Source organism: Solenopsis invicta, chromosome 6 (assembly GCF_016802725.1).
Source record: "Solenopsis invicta isolate M01_SB chromosome 6, UNIL_Sinv_3.0, whole genome shotgun sequence".
Taxonomy (NCBI): Eukaryota; Metazoa; Arthropoda; class Insecta; order Hymenoptera; family Formicidae; genus Solenopsis; species Solenopsis invicta.
In genome coordinates, this window is record NC_052669.1 from 116,415 (window position 1) to 143,800 (window position 27,386).

Sequence of the window (27,386 nt, forward strand, 5' to 3'; positions counted from 1 at the left end):
ATTATCTACCTTCGGTAAAATCACAAATCACAATTGTCACGTCGGTAAATGTTCAAGTAATACAATATATTTATTATATAAAAACAATTTACTATACAAAATATTACTATGTGTTACTGCTGTTGTTATAGTTGATTTTATATTTTGATTTTTTAATTTTGTGTTGTTTATATTTGTATCTTCATTGGCTTGTCCATTGACTGATTCATCTGATATGAAAACACAAGGCTCCACTGATTCTGTAAAAGATCAACATTTTTCATTAAAAAGTTATTTTTGAAAAATATTTGACTTTAGAACTAGATATAAATATACTGACGTGATTTAGATATTAATAGCTCTTTGTTGCAATTAATTGATGACTTTACTTGAACACATTTTTTTGTATTTAAGTCAACATTTCCTACAAAATAAATAAAAGCTGATACAAGAAATATCATAAACATCTAAAAATAATACTTGTAAAATAAAAATTTAAATTACAAATAAGTAAATAAAAAAATTTACTTTTATACGTAATATCCTTTAATATATTATTATTTATTGATGCAGTTGATATATCTGAATTGTTCTCTTTAAAACCCAATGTATTTTCAATTTCGGTATTTTCAGTGTTTTCAAAATTCTAGAAAAAGAAATTAATTTTGTAAGGCAAACTATTGTAAGATTTCCATCAAACTACAATTCAAATTCGTATTTCGCGCCCATGCTTAGACATCGACTATTGGGCCTAATGGTACGGTCCCATATTGGACGGATACTTTTCGCGTATGGCGTAACCCAAGGTCCGTGGATTGGCGTTAGAGGAGAAGGAAGGTCGTTGCATCCACTTCAACGATGTGGAACGAAAATGGCGGCGGCCATACTTTTACTGCACACTCGCTCACTCACACAACTAATAGCTGTAGTACCTACGTACACTAATACTGACTCGCTGTCTCGAAAATGGCGGCTATGCAACGACCTTCCTTCCCCTCCAGCGCCAATCCACGGACCTTGGCGTAACCATATCCGTCCATGGAACCGCACCACAAGGCCAAAGGCGGTCATTCAAATAACCCGTCAGAGTTTTACACTATCTAAAATCAATTTTTTATAAAGTGTATCCTATACTCAGATATTTACAAATTCAGCAATAGATTCGTCAACTGTAGCATCACCGTATATAGTAGTAGGTCCAATCAAATTAGCTACATCGTTGTCTATCATTGTCATGTTTATTTCTGATGGTGGACCTCCTCCAGTTTTTTTTAAACTTCGATTGATATCTGCTTTCTTTCCTTTTACTTTGTTTTTCATGTCATGCCAAGTCTATAAGATTACAAAAAAAAATTAATTGATCAAAAGTAAAGTTTATCATATAAAAACTACACAGATTACGTTTATGTATTATTTTGTGTATAATATGTATTTTATATATATTTTATGTATTATTTTTATTTTATACATATATATATATATAAAGTTACCGCATATATTTACCTTTCGCCATTGCTCCCAAGTCTTTTTAGCTCCAGGAAGGGCATTTAATATATTAGTAATTTCACACCATAGTTTTTGAGCATCTTTATATGAAAATGTTGATGTAAATTTTGCCGACACTAATTCCGGATGATTATTCAGAAATTCAATAAGAATTTTTCTTTGTCCATTTGATATATTTCCTACTCGTTTTTCAGCCATCTTTTATATATGTGTGTGTGTATATATATATATATATATATATATATATATATATAATTAAAAATACAGATATAAAAAATTATTACTTACCCAGATAGCACAGAGAATTCAAAAAGATTTAAAAAAAAAAATTCAGATTTATGTCACCAATACTGAGTTTATTTTGAAATGCAAAAAGAATTCTTTTTCTGAAAAAGAAAAAAAAGTTAGGAAAAGAATTCTTTTTGCATTTCAAAATGAATTCTTTTTGAATGCTGTGTGCTATCTGGGTAATTTGTAAATATCGTAGCAGGAAGTATAAAATTCAATGAAAAGTAAATTTAAATAAATAATTAATGAAATAATGAAATAATTTTTTATAATTACCTTATATTATAACGATTTCAATATTTTGTATGCAATATAAATATTTAATAGGCAATGAAATTTAATTTTCAATTTCTACTTAAACGTAAACGTAAACGATATGTGTAACCTTTTTTTAAGGTTACAATACAATCTAAATAATTTAATCGTGTAGTTTTCTTCTTAAATTTTTATCTCCGAAATAATGACTAATAGGAAATTAATTTACAGGTTATAATGTTTTTTTTTTTCAACAGATTTCTTATGTATCAACAAGAATAACTAAAGCTAGTATTTCATTGGTTCATTCATTTCATAAAGATTTGGCAACAACGCTCTAGTATTCGTATGCGATTAGTTTTCCTACGTTAATTCGTATAGTGATCAAGAATTAACTTCACCAATCGCATGCGAAAACTTTCATGCGAAATTATTCGTATACGAAAATAATCGTATGTGCTCAAGAATAGGGTCCCAGATCATGTTCTTAGCTCTCGTTATACCTAGAGTCCTATATAAAGAGAGAAGCGACATTGATGTCCAAAGCTCTGATTGGTAAACTGATTAATATTTGATTGGCTAAGCGAGCAGCCATATTGTGACCACAGCTGTTTGCAGAATGATACGAATGGTGTTTGATGACTTTAAAGCGGTCCCAAAATGGCGGTGGAGGACTCAATTGGATACTGACGGTTGTGGTGGGGGTTTGATGTCGCTTCTCTCTTTATATAGGACTCTAGTTATACCGTTTGTTTTCTGTTCCTGAACTCTCTAAATAAGTGTACACTTAAAATGAAATAGATAGATGTTTCAAAGTTAGCGAAAGCAAGAAGGAACGTTCCAGTGCAGTCTAGTGCAGGAATAGAAAACAAGCCTATAGTTGCACGTTCAAGAACGCATCTAAGAAAAAGTGTCGCAACTATAATGAACACAACTGTACAGTCGTGAAAATGAACCTTGGAGCGTTTCACCTAAAATCGAAGCGTGTCCGCTCTTAGATAGAGTCCTATATAAAGAGAGAAGCGACATCAAACTCCCACCACAACCTTCAATATCCAATTGAGTCCTCCACCGCCATTTTGGGACCGCTCTAACATCATCAAATACCATTCGTATCATTCTACAAACAGCTGTGGTCACAATATGGCTGCTCGCTTAGCCAATCAAGTATCAATCAGATTACCAATCAGAGCTTCGGACATCGATGTCGCTTCTCTCTTTATATAGAACTCTACTTTTAGCTTATACTATGGTCGAGAGGGATCGACTTTAACCGTGTCACATGTATTCTCTGAATAATCTATGGTAAGATTAGTAGTCAAGGATTTATGATAACGTTTTATAAATATATTTTACACTCGCGTTTAAAATATAACTTCTATTTCGCTTGTGATCTCGCCAAGAGCTTTCACGTTAGATTAAGTGCCATTGAATACGAAGTGAAGAGTACACACGAGACGACAAAACGACGCATTCGGCCCAAAAATGGCATTAATTAGGAGAGCTTCTCACGCTGGTAGTTGGTATTCGGACAATGGTAAGAAATCGAAAGAAATTTGCTTATTACATTCCTCACATTTGTCGTTGATTTTGTTTATTCGAAGTGTCGATGAAAGGATTTGCGAAGAATACTTTAAGTTGCAAACTTATTTTAATCATTTGATTAATTTATGAATTTATTAATTGATTGAATGGAACAAAAATAGAATTATAATGGAATGTGATAAAAATAAAGTTAAAAGTAAATTTATGGGTTATTTCTGTAGAAATATGTATATAGTCTCCTTTATACACTTCCTCCATTTTCCTTTTTCTTTCTTTTCTTACCTTTTATATGTATGTAAAAATATAAAAAATGTTTTATGGAGACTATATAAATTTTTATAATTGTAGTATATAATAAATACATAGGTTTGGATAAGTTAATGTATTTTTTTAACTAGCAAGGGAACATCCTCAAGTGTTACTTTGATTTTGAGATAAAATTTTGGTTTTCACTTTTATCAGTAAAATATCCATGCTTCAGGAAGAATCCTTAAACTCGACAGTTTAGAAAATTTTTTTGGTAGAAGGAAGTGATTTCTTCATGTGTACAAAATCTATTATATTTTTGTTGCTATTAATCATCATCAAGGTTTTGCACAACAGGAGGCATATACTTGAAGAAAGTTTTGTGGTCATGGATAATCATTGTTACTCCATAAATAAGAAGAAACAACACATTTAATAAAACACAAGGGCTTAACTTATCAATTTGTTCCTTTGTCAGCAAGATGAATTTCGCATCAATTTTATTGCAACAGAGAATGGATTTGATGGAGTAATAATGTTTCAATGAATAACATTTTATTATTAATAGTAACAAAAATATAGTGAATTTTACATGTGAATTAGCCACTCTCTTTTATCACAAAATCTCTAAAACAGTTGAAATCAAGGATTTTTCCAAAGTATGGAAATTTCATTGATAAAGGTGAAATCAAAATCAGAGTTTTGTTCTGAAATTAGAGTGACATTTGATAATATTTCCTTGTTTGTAAATTAAAGTTAATGGTTTGTAAAATTGATTTAGTTACATTAAAAATTATATAAACAAAAAACTAAATTAATAGTTGTTTAAATTAAGATTAAGTTAAGATTCAATTAGTTTAAATTAGAAATTAATTTGAAAAATTTATTAACCTTACATAGACACACAGATTCACAGTTTATATTGAGTAAGACTATTTTTCCAACTTTGCTGAGTTTGCTTCAAATTTGGACATGTACAAGAGAAGTAAAAATTATTTCAAGTCATATAACTGTACAAATCATATTCTTAAAAAGTGCAGAATTTGTTAGAGAAATACCTATACTATAAACCATTTGAAGAACACATTTAGCAGTGATCCAGATAATCTGATTAAATAGTAAAAAACAGTATTCTACCAAGGGTTAAATTAGAACATGAATAATTTTGTAGAATTAGATTACTCTAAATAACAAAACAATTACAACATGGATTTTCGAAAAGATGCTTACATAACTTAAATTAAGTTTATATGAAATACAAAGAAACATTGTTTTTTTTTATATTGGAATATATATATTTTTTTTCTTTTTTTTTTCTTTATATCTAGGTAAAGAAATTGTGACTTAGGAAAAAAGTTAATGAGTTAAATTTTATATGTTTTAGAAGTTAAAATTAAAAATAAACTTATTTGAAATTAACTAAGGGTATGTTTGTTTTTATACTCGCAATAAGCATCATTTTATCTTTGTTGTTTATCAAATATTTAACAAAGGTAAATGATGTTTATAAATGCTATGAGCACTCACTCTAAATTAAGTTATTAACTTTATAATCTTATTATTTAAATTTGAAATTTTTTACCAATAATTATTATCTAATCCTGCAAACACACGTATATATGTATACACGTATATATGTATAACAATTTTGATTTATGTCGTTTAAATTATAACACACTTCACTTGCTGTAGGTTCTGAATTGAGTAAACAGTTGGAAGGTTGGTTGAGCGCAGCTGACTTATCCCATGGACCTGCAAGAGCAATCATTGCCCCGTTAGTAATCATCCAATGTAATATTTAAATTTATCAAGATACATATATGAATACACATAAAAAATCTGTACAATTTTACAGGCATGCAGGATACAGCTATTGCGGGGCGTGTGCTGGTTTTGCTTACCGACAAATTAGTCCTGTAGTTGTGTAAGTGTGAATTACAGTTAGCTGTATTATTTTAGTATTTTACGTGCAAGTGTTTTATTACACTTAACAAAATCTATATATACTCGATTCACAGTAAAAATATACCCAAGTCTACGCATACGGACAGCATAGTGAGGAAAGCGTAGCGCTTTACTCATTGTCAGTACCGTATACGTAAATATGGCACGCTCGGGCCCGCATTTACTGTTAAAAAATTGAACGAGTGAAATAAACATTTCAGTATGATTAAATCGAAATCGCAATATATTTAAATTACGTAACTGGATGTCCATGATTTACGATATAGTTAAATTCATAATGCAAACATTTTTGTTAAAAATTGTTTTTATAATTGAGTATTGCAATAGTAATAATAACATTGCAATGAATGTAAAGTTTTATTGACGAATTACTAAAAATTAAAAAAAATAATAAATGTTATTACAAGTTAGAAGACAAAACAAAAAAAAATATTCTTATTTTACAAAACTTTATTACAAGAGTTATTATAGAATAATAACAGAAAAACTAAAAATTGTTATAGAATAAAAAATAATATTGAATTGATGTACAAAGAAAAATTATAATAAATTACAAATATATTGATTTTTGTTGAAAATTTATAAAATAAACATAAATAAGAATTGTCAAGACACTCAATGTCCTTCTGCGAATTTAATCTATTGGGTTGTTCTTTTAATATATAGCATCTCAGAAATTAATATTGATATGCCTGGTCGATGCTTTTATACCTCTTATTACCCATTGTAATAAAGCGAGTATACGGGAGGCGGTCTTCTTCTGTATGGCAACGTGCGCAAAACGGATGAATTTTCATTCGTGCTGGGCATATTTTTGCAGTGCCGAGTATAAAATCACAATTTAAAAACCTTTACGATATCAATATTTATATATTATTTTGTATTTACACTCATGTCTCCTATTGTAATCATTAAAAAAAAGAGTATTAGTTTATGTACATATCGCGATAATTTAATAATTATGTTTATTAATCTAGCATGCTAATATGGCCACATGAATCATACAGAGGATTTAATGCTTTTTATGTGCTAATTGCTTTAATCCTAATTTTATTGTTTCTATTTTTATTGGTCTAGTAAGCATTTAATAAGAAATTATTATGTCAACTTTGAGAAAGTTAATCCTTACTCTCTGTCGTAATTTTTTGTTCCTCATTCTCTATCGTGGGGTTATTCGCGTTTTACGCTTCTATTAAAGGCCATATTGTAATGACCAGATGGTTTTCAACTGTAATTTTACTTAATTTCAACCTTCTAGTATAAGATTGAAAAATGAAATAGCAATAACAATTGGTGAAACTATGTAATCTTGGCACGTATTGTATCACTGTATGAAACACGAAAAATTTTGCTCGCAAGTGACCCCACAATAAGAAGTAAGGCTTATAATATTTATAAAAAAAAATAATAATAAATAAAAACATTTATATTTGGTGCTAATTATTTATCACTAATCGGTAATCAGTTTTGACTTTTCGGGACCCTACTGACCCTTTTTCAGTATACAAATTTAAATCGTTCAAATAAACCTAAAAACAATATACTATTGTCATGTATTAAAATTTGTATTAGAATTATAACAATTAACACTAAATTTGATACTCTTTAGACCCATTCCACAAAATAAACAAAGAAACAAAACTATAATTTTATATGTTAATGTGTTGTCATTAAAACATTCCTACGCACGACATTCCTATGTTATCCAATGAATTTACCAGTTATAGTACCAAATAAATTCCGTGTCCTTTCTCCGTTATACTGTAGAATAAACATGTTATTTTTACAATCCCAGGGACTTGCATGATTGAGAGCACTTTGGTCTGAATCTATGTTCATTTTCAACTTAATTGTTTCCACGGTGTTGATAATTTGGTGTTGACAGTGAAAGAACAAACAAAAATTTGAAATATTAAAACATACGAAAGATCACAAATACAAATTGCGATAACAAACAATTTTCTTGTTCGAGTATGTGCCTCTAGTAAGAGACATGAGGTTGCAAAAGAAGGAGCAAGAAACAACGGTAATTATTTACTATAAGTAATCTCCGATCATCTTGATACATGTTGTCAAGATCATGACTCTGAGTGATCTCCAGAAAATTTTAGCCTAACATTGTTCGTTAAAAAGTTATTAACAAATAAAGTTGACAATATAAATGTATTTCTTAGCAACTTAAGATTTATTTGGAGGGTTCCCGCCGAGAAGACCAAACTTGAAGAAAGGTATAGCCCAACCCGAATTTTTATCGCGATTCATCACATTGATATTAACCACATTCCCAATCCGAAATGGCAAATTTGGTCAATTAGAACGTGATTAATCGCGATAAAAATTTTAATTGGATTAAGTTATAACTTTCGGATTTTGCCCTCCCGCCCATAGGAAGGGCAGGAACCCTCCCCATTCTCAGTACAAATATACAAATGACGCGCTATTTGTGCTAGATACTAGGTAAAGTTCAAATTATAGACTTAATTTTTATAACCTTTTGTAATGATAACTTTTTAATGAATAACGTACAATGTCTAAAACTTAAAGGTCACGCGTGTGTTCGCGTGTGTGGTAACTTGAATAATTGGTTATTATACATTATGATTGATCAATATGTATAATTCCCACTTTGTTCGGTCAATATGATTAATAGAAGAGAATTAATCAAATTTAACGGTTATTATATATAATTTCCAATGCTAAACGGTTATTTTGATAAAACATCTTATTTTATTTTTCCGGCAGTCTTAGGGTGTTTTCCAATAACGGAACACAGTCAAGTACTGTTCCACATGGGTTTCCGACTTTCCACGCAAAGCGAGGTCTATCTCCCCCCGCGCTTACGGGGCGAAACAAGGTCTGCAATTGTACTGTTCCACATGGATTTACAACTTTCTAAAAATTAAAACTTTATAAAATTTAGGAAAGGATTATTATTTAGATATAAATTATTTAGATTAGGGGATACCTCGCCGATTACCTTGATCTTGGCATATGTTATAGAGATGAGGGCACTGATCAATTTTTCCTTATAAATTAATCGGTGGTCCCGTATAATTTTCGATATACATACTTATATGAAACTCATTTTCAAAATTTCAACATTTTCATTATATAACACCTCGTTTCGCGTGGAAAGTTGCAAACTCATGTGGGATAGTACGGTGCGGTCCAATGATTTATGCGGATAAACAAATAAGTCTAGCATATACAGTATATGCTTCGCGTGAAAAGTCGCAAACCTATCATATAATGAACTTGTCCGTGGATGCATAATGACTCGTTATAGCGCTGTCTCAGAAATTTGGTCGAAAATTGCAAAACAGTACGACTACTGTATTATATGATAAATGAACAAAAATTTAAAAAAAGAAAGATTAAAACTTTTGCATACACCTGATACATCTTCATTGATTTTATTGCTCTATCCTCATTTGCGGATTCCTACATTAGATATCAAATCTAATATCATTATTTGATTAGCCATCAAAATTCGGTAATTAGTGAATATGTATTTTGTGAAAAACAAAATTCTTAAACGAATTACAATCGAAAAATTTCCGAAATCATTATTTTTAATACTTCTCTTTTGCATGACACATTGAAATGTTTGCGTTTTTTCCAAAGATAGTGCATCGAAATTTAAATTAGTGTATGTTATAAGCATTTCAAAAAAATTAGCACTAAATTGTAAGTATAGTATAAGTAATAATCTTTTTATTATTTTTGAGCATTCTAACTTTCTACAAAGTTAGTATAAAAATAATTTCTTCCTAAATGGCTAGACCAATAAAATAAAAATTAAAACAGTAAATTAGCACGTAATATTAAGCCCTCTGTACGTTTGATGGGATTACGTCTATGTTGGCATGTTAACTTAATAGATAATAATTGCTTCATTGTAAATTTCCATCATGCGAAGTAGCCTTTATAATATATAGTTTAGTTTGTAATTTTTCAAATTTCTCAGTCAAATGAACCGTGCAACGTGCTGTTATGCAGCCGTAGGATATTTATTCTAGGGCCTTCTCATCATGTGAGATTACCAGGTTGTGCCCTATCTTCGGCTTCCATTTATCGAACACCATTATATGATCTGCATATTGATCAACAAGGTGCATATGTCATAGATCTTGCTATATTGTCCCTTGCATTAATGTCATATTCTCTTTAAGAAAAAGAGCTTAATTGCTAACAAATACTAAAAGAGATATTTTACTTAAGAATAAGTGCTTTTGTGAACCGCAATTCTCGAATTTACTAGTATATATTTAAAAGTATATATTTTTAACAGTGAGAAGAGAGCTTGAAGAAACCGGACATTTTGAATGCATGGACCTGAACACAGATGAGGAAGAACATAGCATTGAGATGCAATTACCATTTATTGCGAAAGTTATGGAAGGGTAAGTTTGGATATATAAATTAATTTTCATTCAATCAGAAATATACTGAATATTGTATTGATAAAAAATTATAGTAAATAAGCAGGATTTGTATTTGACAATTTCTCTCTTTATTACTGACAGAATTGGATGGTAACTAGCTAAAAAATTAAAAGTTAAATAATAAACGTAAAGTAGATCTATGTCAGTGCCAAATAATATTTTTTTTTTATTTTTACAATCTTCAATTTATTTAAACTGCGTATCATATATTCGTCAGACTTGAAACATATACTACGTTTACATAACCCGATTTACGCCAGATAATATAATATCGATGTTATAAAACTGGCCAATCGTAAGTATTGTTCTAAAGAATGGAATGACTGTAATTGACCAGTTTCACAACTGCGGGTGTTACTAAGTCCGATTAATGATGATGTATAAACGTCATGTAGCAGTCATGAAGTCGGAATATGTAATATTAATACTTTAGAAGCATATATAAGATTATCCTTCTCTGGAAAAGCTGTAAAGAATTTTATTGCGAAAAAATAACATCTCAGGTAATGTTCAAACCTAAATTTCTTGGCATTCCGTGCGAATGTCTTACTAATTTGACTACAAAGACTTGCCTCGAACAAATGTCGAATGATCAACTCCTAGTTGTAATGCAAGCTCATGAATCGATTAGGTGCTAAAATTGGAAGTCAGTAATTCTTATATTTCTTATAATATTTTATTTTATCAATATATTTGCACGACATAATTTTTAACGTTTTATTAATAAAAGTATTTAATTTTTATATTATTATAGAAATGTTGCATCATGTATACATATTGTGTATATACATACATACATACATATATAGATAGATAGATAGATAGATAGATAGATAGATAGATAGATAAAATAAATATATTGATAAAATAAAATATTATAAGAAATATAAGAATTACTGACTTCCAATTTTAGCACCTAATCGATTCGTGAGCTTGCATTACAACTAGGAGTTGATTATTCGACATTTGTTCGTCGTTTAAATACAATGAGAAAAATCTAGAAGTATAGAAAATGAATTCCACATCAATTATCCGAACGCGCGCAATTGACAATCGGTACAATATTTGCTTTTCATTGTTTGCTAAGAAAAAAAAGTTTCTTGTGGCGTATTGTAACTAGTGATGAAAAATGGATATTTTTCAATAATTCAAAAAGGCAAAAATATTGAGTGAAGCTCAATTAATCAACCACATTGATATCATGTCAATATTCACGGTCTGGTGAAACTAGGAAGGTGTGCTCTTCTTTGAGCTGTTGCCATCAGACAAAACCATTACGGGAGACTGCGTACAGCAAGCAAATAAAGCAACTGTGTAGAGAATAAATAAAAAAAAACCAGCCATCCAGCGACCGTCGCAAGATCATCTGGCTGCATGACAGTACTAGGCCACATGTTGCTAAAGAGATCAAGGAAGCATTGTTGGAATTGGAATGAAAAGTTCTCCCGCATCCAGCTTACTCATCAGACATTGTCCCTTCTGATCATCATTATCAGATCGATGCAGCATGGCTTGTCTAATGAATGCTTCTCAAATGCCGCGGATATATGAAAATGGTTCGATCAATGAACGTCAAAAGACTATTCCTTTTTTCGACATAGTATTCGTATGGTGTCAGAAAGATGAGAAAAAGTCGTAGAAAACGATAGAAATTATTTCAGTAATTAATTTATATTGTACAGATTTTTTTATTGTAATAAAAAGTTGCAAAAAATCAGCAAGAATTTTTGCACCAACCTAATAACTTTTAATTTAATTTATTATAAAATTTTCATTATATATGATGGTATATCCCTATAAGTGTGTAATATTATTTAATATTAAGTTCTTAGAATATTAAATGTAATGTTCTACGTAATATAATATTAAATAATATTAAATAACATGAAATAATGTTAAATAATATTTTTGAAATATTAATGTAAATATTTTTATTAATTAAGTATAAAGTGAAATAAAGTTTACACAAAAAATAGAGTTTTAACATGCCATTTATTATTAATAACTTTATAATATTTAGTTCAAAAAATTTTTATTTTTTCAGTTCTCAAAACTGTATGAATATTTTTATAATGTTGTATGGATATTAAATTAATACAGCAAAATTGCTATGTAAAGTGGACGTATAACATTAACGGAATATTTTCATGATATAAAATATTTTATGTTCTCGAAATATTGTATACTTGTAGGGATTACAATCAAGTGATATCATTATGAGCACGATTATACACTTTCTTTTATACTTGTATAATATATATTTTACATTGCTTTCATGAGTAATCTTAAATCAACCAATTGTTGTTCCGTTTATTATGCAGACAAATATTTTATACAAGTATTTTCATCACTTTAAACTTTTAACACACAAAATCAATTACATATATAATTTTAAACCTAAAAATTATCTTTATGACGTTTCGGACTATTTGGGACTAGTTTACTGGCTTTACTGGTGGAGGAAACGAAACAAGGCTAGTAATTTTTACTTCTACCAACTGCACTGGCACTAACCATTTTCGAATAGACTAATATATGTTCAGAAATAAATGCATATCTAGACATATTAAAGATGTTTTAATTTCACAAGCAGACAAGCTCGTTTATGTCATCAACAAATTGATGTAGAAATATAGGCGAGCAAATAACGAGCAATATTATAATTTTAATGGATCGTAAGTTTAATTTTAAAATAAATGTTGACAAATATCAATCTGACATATCTCGATCTTTGATCTTCCTCAACCGACGTATACAAACAAGATGAATAATGAGAATATTCGAGTACAAACGAACTATAATTACATCACGTATTAGGCGCAAGACTTATTAACAATAATCGTATTTACTTGGAATGGTTGACAAAATAAAGACCATAATTACACAGATGCAAAGTTAATAGTAATATATGTTGTCTTCGATTATTGCGATCCCAATCGTTTCTGTCGAGGACGGTGGAAACGTCACTCCAAATCCATTGGCCAAAAATTGCCCATTGATTAACATTACGTAAAAAATTTAATCTCCAATTCGTTAAACAGTAATGATAGTCATGTAAATAACTCGCTCAGGGAATCATTCACTAACGCTCCTTCTCGACGTTCGATATTAAAACTCTAAAACTAATGTTTTAATTTGCTCATTATAGTCCGTAACCAATTGATTGCGTTTGTAAATAAAACGAGCTTATTTATAAACGTCTTTGTTATTTAATAACTTAATTTAACTTTAAAAAAATATTAACTTACCCAACCCTACTAAATAATAAGAATAGAAAACGATTTATACGAGTACGTGTATGTTTCTGTTACATATATAGATTCAAGGACTCATTTACCATAATCCCAATTTTGGTGGGATCATTGAGTCCGGAAAGAGAAGCGCTTTACGGGAGACTGTTAGCACCTTATATGGCTGATCCACAAACACTGTTCATCATCTCTTCAGATTTCTGCCATTGGGGACAACGTTTTCGCTATACTTATTACGATAGATCGTGCGGACCTATACATAGATCTATCCAAAATCTCGATAAAATGGTACGTTTTTTAATTATTTTTTTACGGGCAAAGATGGTAGATGATTTCATTACAGTGTTGGGCATTAATTAATTTATTTTGTAACTAAAATAATCGATTAAAAAATTTATATATATATACACACACACGCATACACACATACACACACACACACACACACACACACACACACACGCACGCACACGCATACACGATTAATGTAATCAATTAATGAAATTGTAAAACGATATTGTATAATTGAGTTACTTAACAAGGGAATTGATACGAAGTTGATACTCAAATATTTCGTGAAAAAAAAATATGCGCGTCTGCTTAAACTGAAACACGTGTGACAAGTCTAATTTTTCGCTAGTCCATTTGAAAGCAAAAATAGAGGGCTGAAAGTTTTGTTTTACATATATTACAACCTATTCTGCTCAATCAACAAAAACAAAAGTAAAAAGGACAGGAAAAGCGGCGAAAAGACATAACATAGCGCTAGCGACAAATAATTAATACAATGGACCTACTACGCGTGCGTTAACTTTCAAACCTCTAATTTTGTTTTTAAATGGGCTAACGAAAAATTAGACCTGCATTTCAGTTCGAGCAAACCTAGACAGAGAGAGTTACATTTTTTTTTTTTTTTTCACGAAATTTGTATGTCATTTTCATACGGTTCCCATGTAAGTAAAAATTAATGATAAGCATAATCATAATTAATTTAATCGATTATTGAAATAAGCATCATTGATTTAAAAAAATACTGTTATAATTGTTAATTATATCTCAAATATGTTTATATTTACAAATACTTGCAAATTAAAAAAAAGTGTCATCACGAAGAGATATTCAAATCAATATTAGATAGTCGATAAATTATTTTATTATATTTATGCATATACATATACGATATTAATCAATATATGTTATTCAGTCATGCCTAAAGTTATAAATGATTATGATTAATGGTTAATAATTAACGATTACTTTTTGATCAGCACTAGTTAATTATTGTCAATCAATCAATGAACTTAATCACAATTACATATAATTTATTTTCATCGATATATTTTATTGATTAAAAATTGAATCAATTAATACTCAAAATTTATTTCAAGGTAATTAAAAAATTTTAATTATGTATTGTAATAAAAAAATGAATTTTCAGTCGTAATTATTAATTTATAAATAGATTAAATTTTGCTCAACTGTTTCATTATAATTCCAAGGAATACCGCAGTCTAATTTTATACATTTACATTAAATCAGGGTATGGACATTATAGAGACTTTGAATCCTCCAATGTTCACTGAATATCTCAAGAAGTATGGCAATACTATATGTGGTCGACATCCAATTGGCGTTTTATTGCAGGTAATACCTGAGAAAATTAAACGTCTGCATTAAATAAGCTAGTTAAAATTGAATTCTCTTAAATAACATTGTATTCTCTTTTTGCAGGCAATTCACAGTCTTAAAGGAAATACAAATGGTCAAAGAATGAATTTAAAATTCTTGAAATATGCTCAAAGTAGTCAATGTAATAATATGAACGACAGTTCTGTCAGTTACGCTAGTGCTTCCTTAGTACTCGAGTGATAAAACTGTACAATTTGAGCATGGTCGTCGACCAGTCTTAATATAAACATTTTTTTAAAGTGGAATGATGTTTAACAGTAACGTGACAGTAAAGTTCTATACATTATTAAGCGAGATAGACTAAACGTTGAAATTTTATAATGCAAAAGAAAAAAAATCAGACACTGAATTTAAACTGTTCTAATATTATTTCAACTTTTAATATTATTTGTATTATGTGGCTATCACGCAATGGGTGACGGTTGGGGTAAATGTTAATTCTTGCGCAACGTTTAACAGATACAAGTGTATTCGAATCTTTTGTATAAATGCATTTCGGTTTATTACTTACAAGAGATATTCAGTACTTCCAGATTTCACAATAAAAATAGGAAGGAGCTTAAATATTTCTTTGCTTTGATTCGTGATCAAATTATTTTAGAATTAATAGCAGAATGTTTCTTCATGTATATTTTTCAAAGAGCAGATTTCAAACTATCGGCAAAGAAGAGAATATTATTAGCATTTACACAAATGAGATTACGGACATATTAAAATTATTACATAACTTATATATCTAAATTTATATTTTAAATATGCTATTTGCATTGGAAATAATAGAATTTTTGTCTTTGGTGCTTAAATTTTGTTTTACGCTATGCTATAAATTGGTATAAATTTAAAATAAATTTTTTTAAGTTAACATAAATTAACTTCTATTAGAATTATGAAAAAATATATATTGGTATAGAAGGTAATGCTTGCTATCTGGAACATTTAAACTTTTACACACATACACATACACATGAGTGTGTGTGCATGCGCGTGCGTGCGTGCGTGTATATATATATATATATATATATATATATATATGTATATATATATATATATATATATATATGGAGGGTAATTCTTAATTCAGGGTGGCAACGTTTTCCCATAAGAGATGACTTACGGAGCATCTAGTGTTTAATGGATTACAGTTGTAGTCGCAAGTCATCTTTCGTAAAGCGTTGGCACAAAAATTAAGATTCACTCTGTATATATACGTATGTAGTGAAAATGTATACAGAACAGTGAAGAAAGTAATATCACTTTTTAAATATTTTACATGAAAGTGAAACTATTGACTGTCTATAGTTTTTACAATCAAATATAATTTTATATATCACATAAAAGTATATCAAAGCTTATTTGAATTATTTCAACGTCTAACTACGTTTACACGGCTCAATTTAGGAAGTTACAACATCGATGTTGATAATTATTGACATTACTGTGTAAACGCTGTTTTACGAAATTTCTATATCAATGCAAACGTAATCAATATGTGTAATTTAAATTAAATGAGCTTATGAATATTTTTTAAAGTCTCTTCTGTGCCTTTCAGTATGAATAATCTGTGTAATCGATATATCAATACAAAAATTTTTGGACTTTAGAATTTAAAATACATACAAATATATATCCGTGTCGTTATCATAGGAAAAGACCTATTTGGTCGAAATCAAGTTGGCAACAGATTCGATAATTAGAGACTATAAGCTACCATTTAAAGTGTTACCATGAATCTTTCACTCTCAAAATTGACAAAAAAAAAACTTGGAATGTTAAAGTTGTAAACACGGTATTAAAAAAAAGATCAAGTTTAAGTTCAAAGTCCTTCAACCCTTTATGATACTTTTTTTAGTATAATTTTGTGAAACTCGTTTTCTGGGGTTTTTTAGGGTCACTGAATACGAATCCGGTGTGGAAAGTATAAATTTCAAACTAGCGAATTGAATATGACGGACGCAATTTTCAATATGAACTAAATTTGTTTGAAACATGTTACTCGGGAGTTTTAGAGATTGCTGATTAGGAATCCAGTGTCAAAAATACAAAATTAAAAATGATGGCTAACATAGCGGATAGAATTTTTAAAATTAACTGAATTTGCTTGAATTTTTGAAAATTACGCTTGCCATATTGGTCCGCTATATGACATCTGGCATTTCAAATTTTGTATTTTTAACATCGGATTCATAATCAGACTTCAAAAACCTCTAAATAACAAGTTTTAAGCAAATTCAATCGATTTTGATAATTTTGTCCGCCATATTGTATCCATCATTGTGAATTTTTGACATCGGATTTGTAATTAGCGACCTCAAAACGCCCAGATAATGATTTTGAAATATAATTTGTTATGTAAAATTTTATATAAACAAATTTAATCTCTAAAAATGACAATTTTTAGTACATATTTATTAATAATAAATTATTTATTTAAAATATGACGCTAAAATTTAATTTATTAGTTAGAGGAAACCTTTAGCAATCCAGCAATACCAAACGCACTAAAGGTCACACTTACGTGAAACAATTGATTCGTTGATAAAATAAACTGATGCTAGGTGCAACTCTCAATAGCAGTAAATTATCATTAAAATAGTTATCTAATGAAGACCGTTAATGAATATTAGACGTTGTAAATTAGAATTAGAATTTTAAAATTATTAAAAAAAAATCGCATTATGAATACCGACTTGTGATTAATATTGAAGAAAATTTTTGTAAAAAAAGAAATTTACTTACTCAACAATTTACAGCGCACAAACGATACATTCGATCATATGAAATTATCGTAATGACCAAATGGACCCTTTTCAGTAAGTCGTGTTTATCTTCGCAATGGAAATTATTTAGCAGGAAAGATTAACGCCAAGAGTTACATCTCGGATTTCTTTATACGAATCATGAAACAAATTTTTTTGTTAATTTTAAACCGACAAAACAGTGAATATGTCCGAAACTAGAATCGACCAAATGGGCCCTTTCCTATGACGAAAAAAAAACACACACACATACACAAACACACACACACACACACACACACACACACACACACACTCGACAGCAAAATTAAAGCATCATCTATTCTGACTTCTAAAAATAGATGTAATTTTGTTAAAAATTATCATAAAATGTTCATAAAAGCATTTCAAAGCTTGAAATCTCTAATTTCGAGATTGATAATTAAATGATTTAATGAGTATTTACGATGCTACACAGATTCAAATGGTCTTTTTTGCTTCAGTGTTGAATAATTTCGAAAAAAATCATACAAAGCTCAACAAGTATGCAAATTAAAAATAAAGATTCACGCTTTCGAATGCTGTAAATTGCATTTGCATGCGATTTTTATTTCACGTCGTAGAGCTTTGTAAAATTTATAAAAAATGTCGAGATTATAACGCATTCTCATTTGAATCCGTGTAGCTTCGTAAACAATCAGTAAATCGTTTAATGAGTTATCAATCTTGAATCTAGAAATTTCAAGTTTTAAAATGAACATTTCTTTTTTGAACATTTCTTTACGATCATTTTTGACAAAGTTACACTTTCTTAAATTTCGCCTATTTTTGGGAGTCAGAATTAGGTGATACTTTAATTTTGCTGTTGAGTGTATATGCACACTTCATTTTTTTCATACAAAGCAATGGAACGATCTCATATCCTTCCTATTCTATAATCTATTGTTACCTAAGCATAGAGAAGAGAAAAAAAAGAGGAAAATAAGGCAGACAAACTAAATGTTACTGTAACGATGTAAGTTTGAAAAGGGGTCAGTATATATAATCTAAATGTATACAGTAATTTTAATTTCTAATGTACCTTACTTTATCTTTTTCTTTGTTTATATAATGTATTACAAACTTCTGCATCGAACAATATATTTCTCGTGAGCGTAAATGTTATCTGCGATATAGAATTCTTTTTCGTTCACAAACATCAATTAAAACAAATGATGTACTGAGCAGCTGATTCGTTTCATATGATGTGTGAACATGATTGTAACAAAAATATTGTACGATACGAAAATAACTGATCCTGCACATGTTGCTTTTTCTATCTTTATATACCAAGGTAATAAGGTTTATATTTGTATGAAAACCCAGTATAATCCATACATATATATTTCATAGCTGTGTAATAAAATTACGTGAAGAAAAATATACAAGTTTCTGATGTACACAACTTGCAATAAATATCCCATAGTTATAACCGTATAGCCATGTTAGAAATACAAGGCTGTGTTTTCTAAGTGTTGGCTCTCTTATCGGCTTTTTTATCTTATTGACTTACAAGGAAAACCCGCCAGTGGATCATCGATTTTAATAAAATTTTGGGTGTAGTATTCACTCAAACCTTTACTGTAGTAAAGCCGTAAGTTACGGAAATTAAGTATTCTCAAGAAAATGACAATTAAATGCTTCCAGCACCAATAGTATCGTTATAGAAGAACGATTGTCAAACCAGCGGCGTAGCGTGCGGCGTTAGGACGTTATTTGCTACGCTCATAGTCTCAGGTTCGATTCCCGCGGATGAGACTTTTTCATTTAAATGTTGTATTTTTAAATTGTTTTATGTAATTTTTAAAGCATTTTTAATTATTTAATATAAAATGTTATTTTATCAAGAAATTTAAAAATGCTTTTTATTATTAATTAAATTAAAATTTCTCATGAACACAATAAATATATTTGCAATAAAAATTTACAATAACTGTTTTAAAAACGTTAAAATAAGTGTTTTTATAAATCGTCATACTTACAACGGTCTCCGAGTAAAACGGTTTATTGTTTTTTTATTGTCTAGACTTTATTAAAGAATTAAAAACTATACATTTATTGTAAAACATGTAAAACAGTCATTGTAAATTTTTATTGAAAATATATTTTTTGTTTTTATTTTTTAAGCCTTCTATTCTTGTTTTATATTTTTTGTGTTCATGAGAAATTTTAATTCAATTAATAATAGAAAAGAATTTTTAAATTTCTTGATTTAAAAAAAAATAACATTTTATCGAGGGGAAATTCACAGCCGGCATTGGTGTACAAAATTTCGGCAGTGGACTGCCGAAAAAAGTAAGCAGTGACCTATAATATTGACGGCATTGTCGTCAGTGGTTGGGTAGTGGTGAGCTCACTTCAGAGTCGATCATGGGGTTGAGCACAAAAATTTTTGAATACTTCGGGAAAGCTTTAGAATTCTTGTGCAGGCATTGGCGTATGATAATGGGCACGCGGTAGTGTTCATAATTGCATGGCATTGCCTTAATTTTAATATAGGATTGACGGCATTGTAGGCATTGACTAACAATAAGCATTGTCGGCAGTGTACAAAAATGTCGGCAGTGTTTTACAGCAATGCCAAAAATCGGCATTGGTGTACAAAATTTTGGGTTGTGAATTCCCCCTCGCATTTTATATTAAATAATTAAAAACGGTTTAAAAATTATAACAAATTTCAAAATAAGATTTAAATTGAAAAAAGTCTTATCCGCGGAGATCGAACCTAGACCCGAGCATAGTCAATGTCCTAACGCCGCACGCTACGCCGCAATTGTTCTTCTGTAACGGTATTATGGTGCGGGAAATATTTAATCGTCACTCTCTCAATGCCCAATTTCCACAACTTATTGCTTTACTGCAGTAAAGGTTTGAGTGAATACCACACACCCATGACATTCCATTAAAATCGATTCACTGCTAGTTCCCCTTATTAGTGTCTTTAAAGCCCTAAATCTGTCATTGTTTTAAACATTATTTTTTTTATCAAAAAGCAGACATTTTATTTTAATATTGAAAAAGTATTTACATTTTATTTTAATATAATTTATGGTGGCGATGTGGCAAAAGGAGTCGCGAGTTTGCTCTCCGTGCTAAAGATTCTGGTTTAAATCCACCCAGAACAGGTATAACTCTAAATTGGATTTTAATCGATTTAGAAGAAATTGCCATCGGAAGGCAAACCACCGAGAGTAACTCTGCCAAGGAAAGTCTCTTCTATAATGAGCCGTTCAAAACCGGTGTTAAAACTATAGGTCACAGTATATTCAGAAAAAAATTATTGTATGTTGATGTATGAAAATAACACTTTATTTTATTTTTGCTTCCAACATATACGTATATCTCAGAAAATAAAGAATATCGTAGTTAACAAACGATCATTTTATTTGTTAATTTTTTGTCGTGAGTGTATATATTATTACATTGCACTTTTAAAAACATGCTTTTTCTTTTCTCATAATCCTTAATGGATATGGATTTACGACAATTGAGTATAACATCACCTGTTTTTTTTTCAGTCTTACGCGTTTGTTACTGTTAAATATGATATTTAGGATATTACATCTAAATAAATACTGTATTGCTGATCCAATCCCATATAGCAATCAGAAATTAAGTAGAATGTCAATTTCATCGGTCCTAAAATAAATATTGAAATTTTTAGTTCAAAAGATTGAAACAGATACGAGACATGTTACAAGTTGACAAGTTTACCCAAGCTATTAGGTGTGACAAATTGCAATTGATGATATCTTTGCTGACTGTTTATACCAGATACTCTTTTTAGAGCCCACAATTCTTTATTTTGAATGTCGCCCAATATCAAAAACCAGCTTTCATCCTTTCCTTTTGAGAACATCGGACAGTGTGCTTTTAAAGTTCTGGAATTATTTTTTCTTTTCAGTCCAACAATTAATGTATAGTCTTCATTTCGTCGAACAGCTATGGAATCATCGTTATCAGGCTTCAACGATATTTTCTTTTCAACGCTGTCCAATGAATTCTCCAATGTTAAATCAACGGATATTATCGGCATGTCTCTAATTACTTGATATATCTAAAACAAATAGAATAAATTTTTTTTTATGAATTTAACATCAGATGTGTATTTCAATTTTATAAAAAAATTTTTGAATTTTCAAAGATTTTATTTGAAATTTCAAATAAAATTGAAGAACTCTTTAACGCCGCTTGAAACAAATCTATTTTATTTATTTCAAATTACATTACCTTCTTTAAATCTTTGTTTTTCTATAATTTTTTTTTTTATAAATTTTGTGGAACTTGTTATCTGGAAATTTTTGGAACTACTGAATATAAATCCGGTGTAAAAAATACAAAATTCGAAATGGTGGAATTATCAAAATCGACTGGATTCGCTTAAAATTTGCTATTTAAAAGTTTTCGAATTCAATGTTCCTGATTACGAATTTAATGTTAAAAATTCAAAATAATGGATCCAATATGGCGGACAAAAATAACAAAATCAACCGAATTCGCTTGAAACTTGTTATTCAGACTTTATTGAAGTTTCTGTTTACAAATTTGATGTCAAAAATACAAAATTCGAAATGCCATATGTAATATGGCAAACATAATTTTCAAATTTTCAAGCAAATTTGGTTGATTTTGAAAATTCTGTCCGCCATATTGGATTCGCCATTTTAAATTTTACATTTTTCACATCGAATTCATCTCAGCGACCCTAAAATCCCCCGGATAACAAGTTTCACAAAATTATATTCACTAAAAAAAAAAGTTTAACAAAGGATTAATGCATTATTAACTTACTCGCCATCGTAATTTTTTGTTCCTCATTCGTAGGGTCGCTCGCGTTTTACATTTCTATTGAAGAGTACACTAATGAGTATACTAAAGAATATACTTTGTACGGTTATAATGATTTTCAACCGTAATTTTACTTTATAAATTCCAACCTTCTAGTAAATATTCGATTAAAAGGTGAAATGGCAATAACAATTGATGAAACTATGTAATTTTGACACGTTTCGATGTACGCGATGTAGAAAATTTTGTTTGGATGTGGGTGACTCCATCATGGCGAGTGAGGATTAATAGTGCAATTGTGCAAATTTATATACGTGTCCCACAGATTTTGATTTATAATAAATAACGTTATTTTTAAAGTATTTTAGAATATGATGTTGAAGCTAGCAGCGGATTCGCAGCAGCAGATTCGTCAAAGCAGGGATTCTCATTCAAAATAAAATACATAAGAAACTTTGACATATAAAGGCAAACTAGCAAGTAACTGCACAAAATACACTTATACGCTTCTAAATAGATCAGACTATCCAGAACAATTAACAAAAATGCGCAGGTCTACTAAATTGTTTAAATTATATAACGAGTTATTGCAGAAACAAGGGAAGGAAGCCTCGGTCGGGGCTGCAAATTTTTTTAGAACATCTTTATAGCCTTCTAAATCAATCCCGACTAGCAAGAAAAATTAAAAAAAATGCGCACTCCTACGAAAAATTATTTAAACAATATAAAGTTTATTGCAAAAACAGGAAAACGAAGTCGCGGTCGGGGCTGCAAATTTTTTTAGAACATCATTATAACCTTCTAAATCAATCCCGACTAGCAAGAAAAATTAAAAAAATGCGCACGCCTACGAAAAATTATTTAAACAATATAAAGTTTATTGCAAAAACAGGAAAACGAAGTCGCGGTCGGGGCTGCAAATTTTTTTAGAACATTATTGTAGGCTTCTAAATCAATCCCAACTAGCAAGAAAAATTAAAAAAAATGCGCACGCCTACGAAAAATTATTTAAACAATATAAAGTTTATTGCAAAAACAGGAAAACGAAGTCGCGGTCGGGGCTGCAAATTTTTTTAGAACATTATTGTAGGCTTCTAAATCAATCCCAACTAGCAAGAAAAATTAAAAAAAATGCGCACGCCTACGAAAAATTATTTAAACAATATAAAGTTTATTGCAAAAACAGGAAAACGAAGTCGCGGTCGGGGCTGCAAATTTTTTTAGAACATCATTATAACCTTCTAAATCAATCCCGACTAGCAAGAAAAATTAAAAAAAATGCGCACGCCTACGAAAAATTATTTAAACAATATAAAGTTTATTGCAAAAACAGGAAAACGAAGTCGCGGTCGGGGCTGCAAATTTTTTTAGAACATTATTGTAGGCTTCTAAATCAATCCCAACTAGCAAGAAAAATTAAAAAAAATGCGCACGCCTACGAAAAATTATTTAAACAATATAAAGTTTATTGCAAAAACAGGAAAACGAAGTCGCGGTCGGGGCTGCAAATTTTTTTAGAACATTATTGTAGGCTTCTAAATCAATCCCAACTAGCAAGAAAAATTAAAAAAAATGCGCACGCCTACGAAAAATTATTTAAACAATATAAAGTTTATTGCAAAAACAGGAAAACGAAGTCGCGGTCGGGGCTGCAAATTTTTTTAGAACATCATTATAACCTTCTAAATCAATCCCGACTAGCAAGAAAAATTAAAAAAAATGCGCACGCCTACGAAAAATTATTTAAACAATAAAGTTTATTGCAAAAACAGGAAAACGAAGTCGCGGTCGGGGCTGCAAATTTTTTTAGAACATCATTATAACCTTCTAAATCAATCCCGACTAGCAAGAAAAATTAAAAAAAATGCGCACGCCTACGAAAAATTATTTAAACAATATAAAGTTTATTGCAAAAACAGGAAAACGAAGTCGCGGTCGGGACTGCAAATTTTTTTAGAACATTATTGTAGGCTTCTAAATCAATCCCGACTAGCAAGAAAAATTAAAAAAAATGCGCACGCCTACGAAAAATTATTTAAACAATATAAAGTTTATTGCAAAAACAGGAAAACGAAGTCGCGGTCGGGGCTGCAAATTTTTTTAGAACATCATTATAACCTTCTAAATCAGTCCCGACTAGCAAGAAAAATTAAAAAAAATGCGCACGGCTACGAAAAATTATTTAAACAATATAAAATTTATTGCAAAAACTAAAAAAGAAAAAAAATTCTAATACCAAAAACGCAAATAAATTTTAATATAAAAAAGTCAAAAAAATTTTAACATTTACAAACAGTAAAAACAAAACAATAAAAGAGACCATATTCTCGCCACCCCCTCGTTGGTTGGTCTTGGCTAGCGCAAAGAGAGAGAACAATATGTATGTTTAGCAGTCAAATTATATTTCTGATCTATAATTTACATTCAAGTAGAAAATTGGGAAATCATACTATTTCTTTTCTATAATGACAATATTATATTCCTATACGGCGCAAGCAAGCAACCTTAATATGATTGCTAATAAATTTCCAGCGCCGACCAAGCCCTTGTTTCTGCAATAACTCGTTATATAATTAAAACAATTATTAGCCGTGCGCATTTTTTTTAATTTTTCTTACTAGTCGAGATTTATTTAGAAGGATATAATGATGTTCTAAAAAAATTTGCAGCCCCGACCGCGACTTCGTTTTCCTGTTTTTGCAATAAACTTTATATTGTTTAAATAATTTTTCGTAGGCGTGCGCATTTTTTTTAATTTTTCTTGCTAGTCGGGATTGATTTAGAAGGTTATAATGATGTTCTAAAAAATTTGCAGCCCCGACCGCGACTTCGTTTTCCTGTTTTTGCAATAAACTTTATATTGTTTAAATAATTTTTCGTAGGCGTGCGCATTTTTTTTAATTTTTCTTGCTAGTTGGGATTGATTTAGAAGCCTACAATAATGTTCTAAAAAAATTTGCAGCCCCGACCGCGACTTCGTTTTCCTGTTTTTGCAATAAACTTTATATTGTTTAAATAATTTTTCGTAGGCGTGCGCATTTTTTTTAATTTTTCTTGCTAGTCGGGATTTATTTAGAAGCCTACAATAATGTTCTAAAAAAATTTGCAGCCGCGACCGCGACTTCGTTTTCCTGTTTTTGCAATAAACTTTATATTGTTTAAATAATTTTTCGTAGGCGTGCGCATTTTTTTTAATTTTTCTTGCTAGTCGGGATTGATTTAGAAGGTTATAATGATGTTCTAAAAAAATTTGCAGCCCCGACCGCGACTTCGTTTTCCTGTTTTTGCAATAAACTTTATATTGTTTAAATAATTTTTCGTAGGCGTGCGCATTTTTTTTAATTTTTCTTGCTAGTTGGGATTGATTTAGAAGCCTACAATAATGTTCTAAAAAAATTTGCAGCCCCGACCGCGACTTCGTTTTCCTGTTTTTGCAATAAACTTTATATTGTTTAAATAATTTTTCGTAGGCGTGCGCATTTTTTTTAATTTTTCTTGCTAGTCGGGATTGATTTAGAAGGTTATAATGATGTTCTAAAAAAATTTGCAGCCCCGACCGCGACTTCGTTTTCCTGTTTTTGCAATAAACTTTATATTGTTTAAATAATTTTTCGTAGGCGTGCGCATTTTTTTTAATTTTTCTTGCTAGTCGGGATTGATTTAGAAGGTTATAATGATGTTCTAAAAAAATTTGCAGCCCCGACCGCGACTTCGTTTTCCTGTTTTTGCAATAAACTTTATATTGTTTAAATAATTTTTCGTAGGCGTGCGCATTTTTTTTAATTTTTCTTGCTAGTTGGGATTGATTTAGAAGCCTACAATAATGTTCTAAAAAAATTTGCAGCCCCGACCGCGACTTCGTTTTCCTGTTTTTGCAATAAACTTTATATTGTTTAAATAATTTTTCGTAGGCGTGCGCATTTTTTTTAATTTTTCTTGCTAGTCGGGATTGATTTAGAAGGTTATAATGATGTTCTAAAAAAATTTGCAGCCCCGACCGCGACTTCGTTTTCCTGTTTTTGCAATAAACTTTATATTGTTTAAATAATTTTTCGTAGGCGTGCGCATTTTTTTTAATTTTTCTTGCTAGTCGGGATTGATTTAGAAGGTTATAATGATGTTCTAAAAAAATTTGCAGCCCCGACCGCGACTTCGTTTTCCTGTTTTTGCAATAAACTTTATATTGTTTAAATAATTTTTCGTAGGCGTGCGCATTTTTTTTAATTTTTCTTGCTAGTCGGGATTGATTTAGAAGGTTATAATGATGTTCTAAAAAAATTTGCAGCCCCGACCGCGACTTCGTTTTCCTGTTTTTGCAATAAACTTTATATTGTTTAAATAATTTTTCGTAGGCGTGCGCATTTTTTTTAATTTTTCTTGCTAGTTGGGATTGATTTAGAAGCCTACAATAATGTTCTAAAAAAATTTGCAGCCCCGACCGCGACTTCGTTTTCCTGTTTTTGCAATAAACTTTATATTGTTTAAATAATTTTTCGTAGGCGTGCGCATTTTTTTTAATTTTTCTTGCTAGTTGGGATTGATTTAGAAGCCTACAATAATGTTCTAAAAAAATTTGCAGCCCCGACCGCGACTTCGTTTTCCTGTTTTTGCAATAAACTTTATATTGTTTAAATAATTTTTCGTAGGCGTGCGCA

The 27,386-nt window shown here is 29.9% G+C and overlaps 3 protein-coding genes across 5 annotated transcripts in view; 1 reads left to right on the top strand and 2 right to left on the bottom strand.

Moving 5' to 3' along the window:
- Nucleotide 1: 1 nt before the first annotated feature.
- LOC120358016 lies at nucleotides 2-1,715 on the bottom strand. The gene is made up of 6 exons (XM_039450403.1): nucleotides 1,483-1,715; nucleotides 1,126-1,311; nucleotides 508-625; nucleotides 320-403; nucleotides 108-239; nucleotides 2-9 (listed from the first exon to the last, which is right to left on the bottom strand). Exons 1-6 carry the CDS (start codon nucleotides 1,681-1,683, stop codon nucleotides 2-4), a joined length of 729 nt encoding a protein of 242 aa, XP_039306337.1. The 5' UTR covers nucleotides 1,684-1,715.
- A 1,588-nt stretch (nucleotides 1,716-3,303) lies between these two features.
- On the top strand, nucleotides 3,304-19,326 carry LOC105205184 (protein MEMO1). Its single transcript, XM_011174473.3, has 8 exons — nucleotides 3,304-3,565; nucleotides 5,512-5,593; nucleotides 5,675-5,743; nucleotides 9,784-9,896; nucleotides 10,076-10,187; nucleotides 13,549-13,768; nucleotides 15,020-15,124; nucleotides 15,212-19,326. Exons 1-8 carry the CDS (start codon nucleotides 3,514-3,516, stop codon nucleotides 15,347-15,349), a joined length of 891 nt encoding a protein of 296 aa, XP_011172775.1. The 5' UTR covers nucleotides 3,304-3,513; the 3' UTR covers nucleotides 15,350-19,326.
- Nucleotides 19,327-21,223: 1,897 nt separating this feature from the next.
- LOC105205266 (activating signal cointegrator 1 complex subunit 3) overlaps nucleotides 21,224-27,386 on the bottom strand; it is a 30,852-nt gene continuing 24,689 nt past the window's right edge. The window contains exons 11-12 of one of the 3 annotated variants that reach the window (XM_039451356.1): nucleotides 21,658-22,000; nucleotides 21,224-21,582 (exon numbers count right to left, since the gene is read on the bottom strand). In XM_039451356.1, coding sequence (XP_039307290.1) covers nucleotides 21,494-21,582; nucleotides 21,658-22,000 — 432 coding nt within the window. In that variant the 3' untranslated portion in view covers nucleotides 21,224-21,493. Of the gene's footprint in view, nucleotides 21,583-21,657; nucleotides 22,001-27,386 lie in introns of those variants that run through there. The other 2 variants (XM_026139794.2, XM_026139795.2) reach the window with 2 other exon arrangements.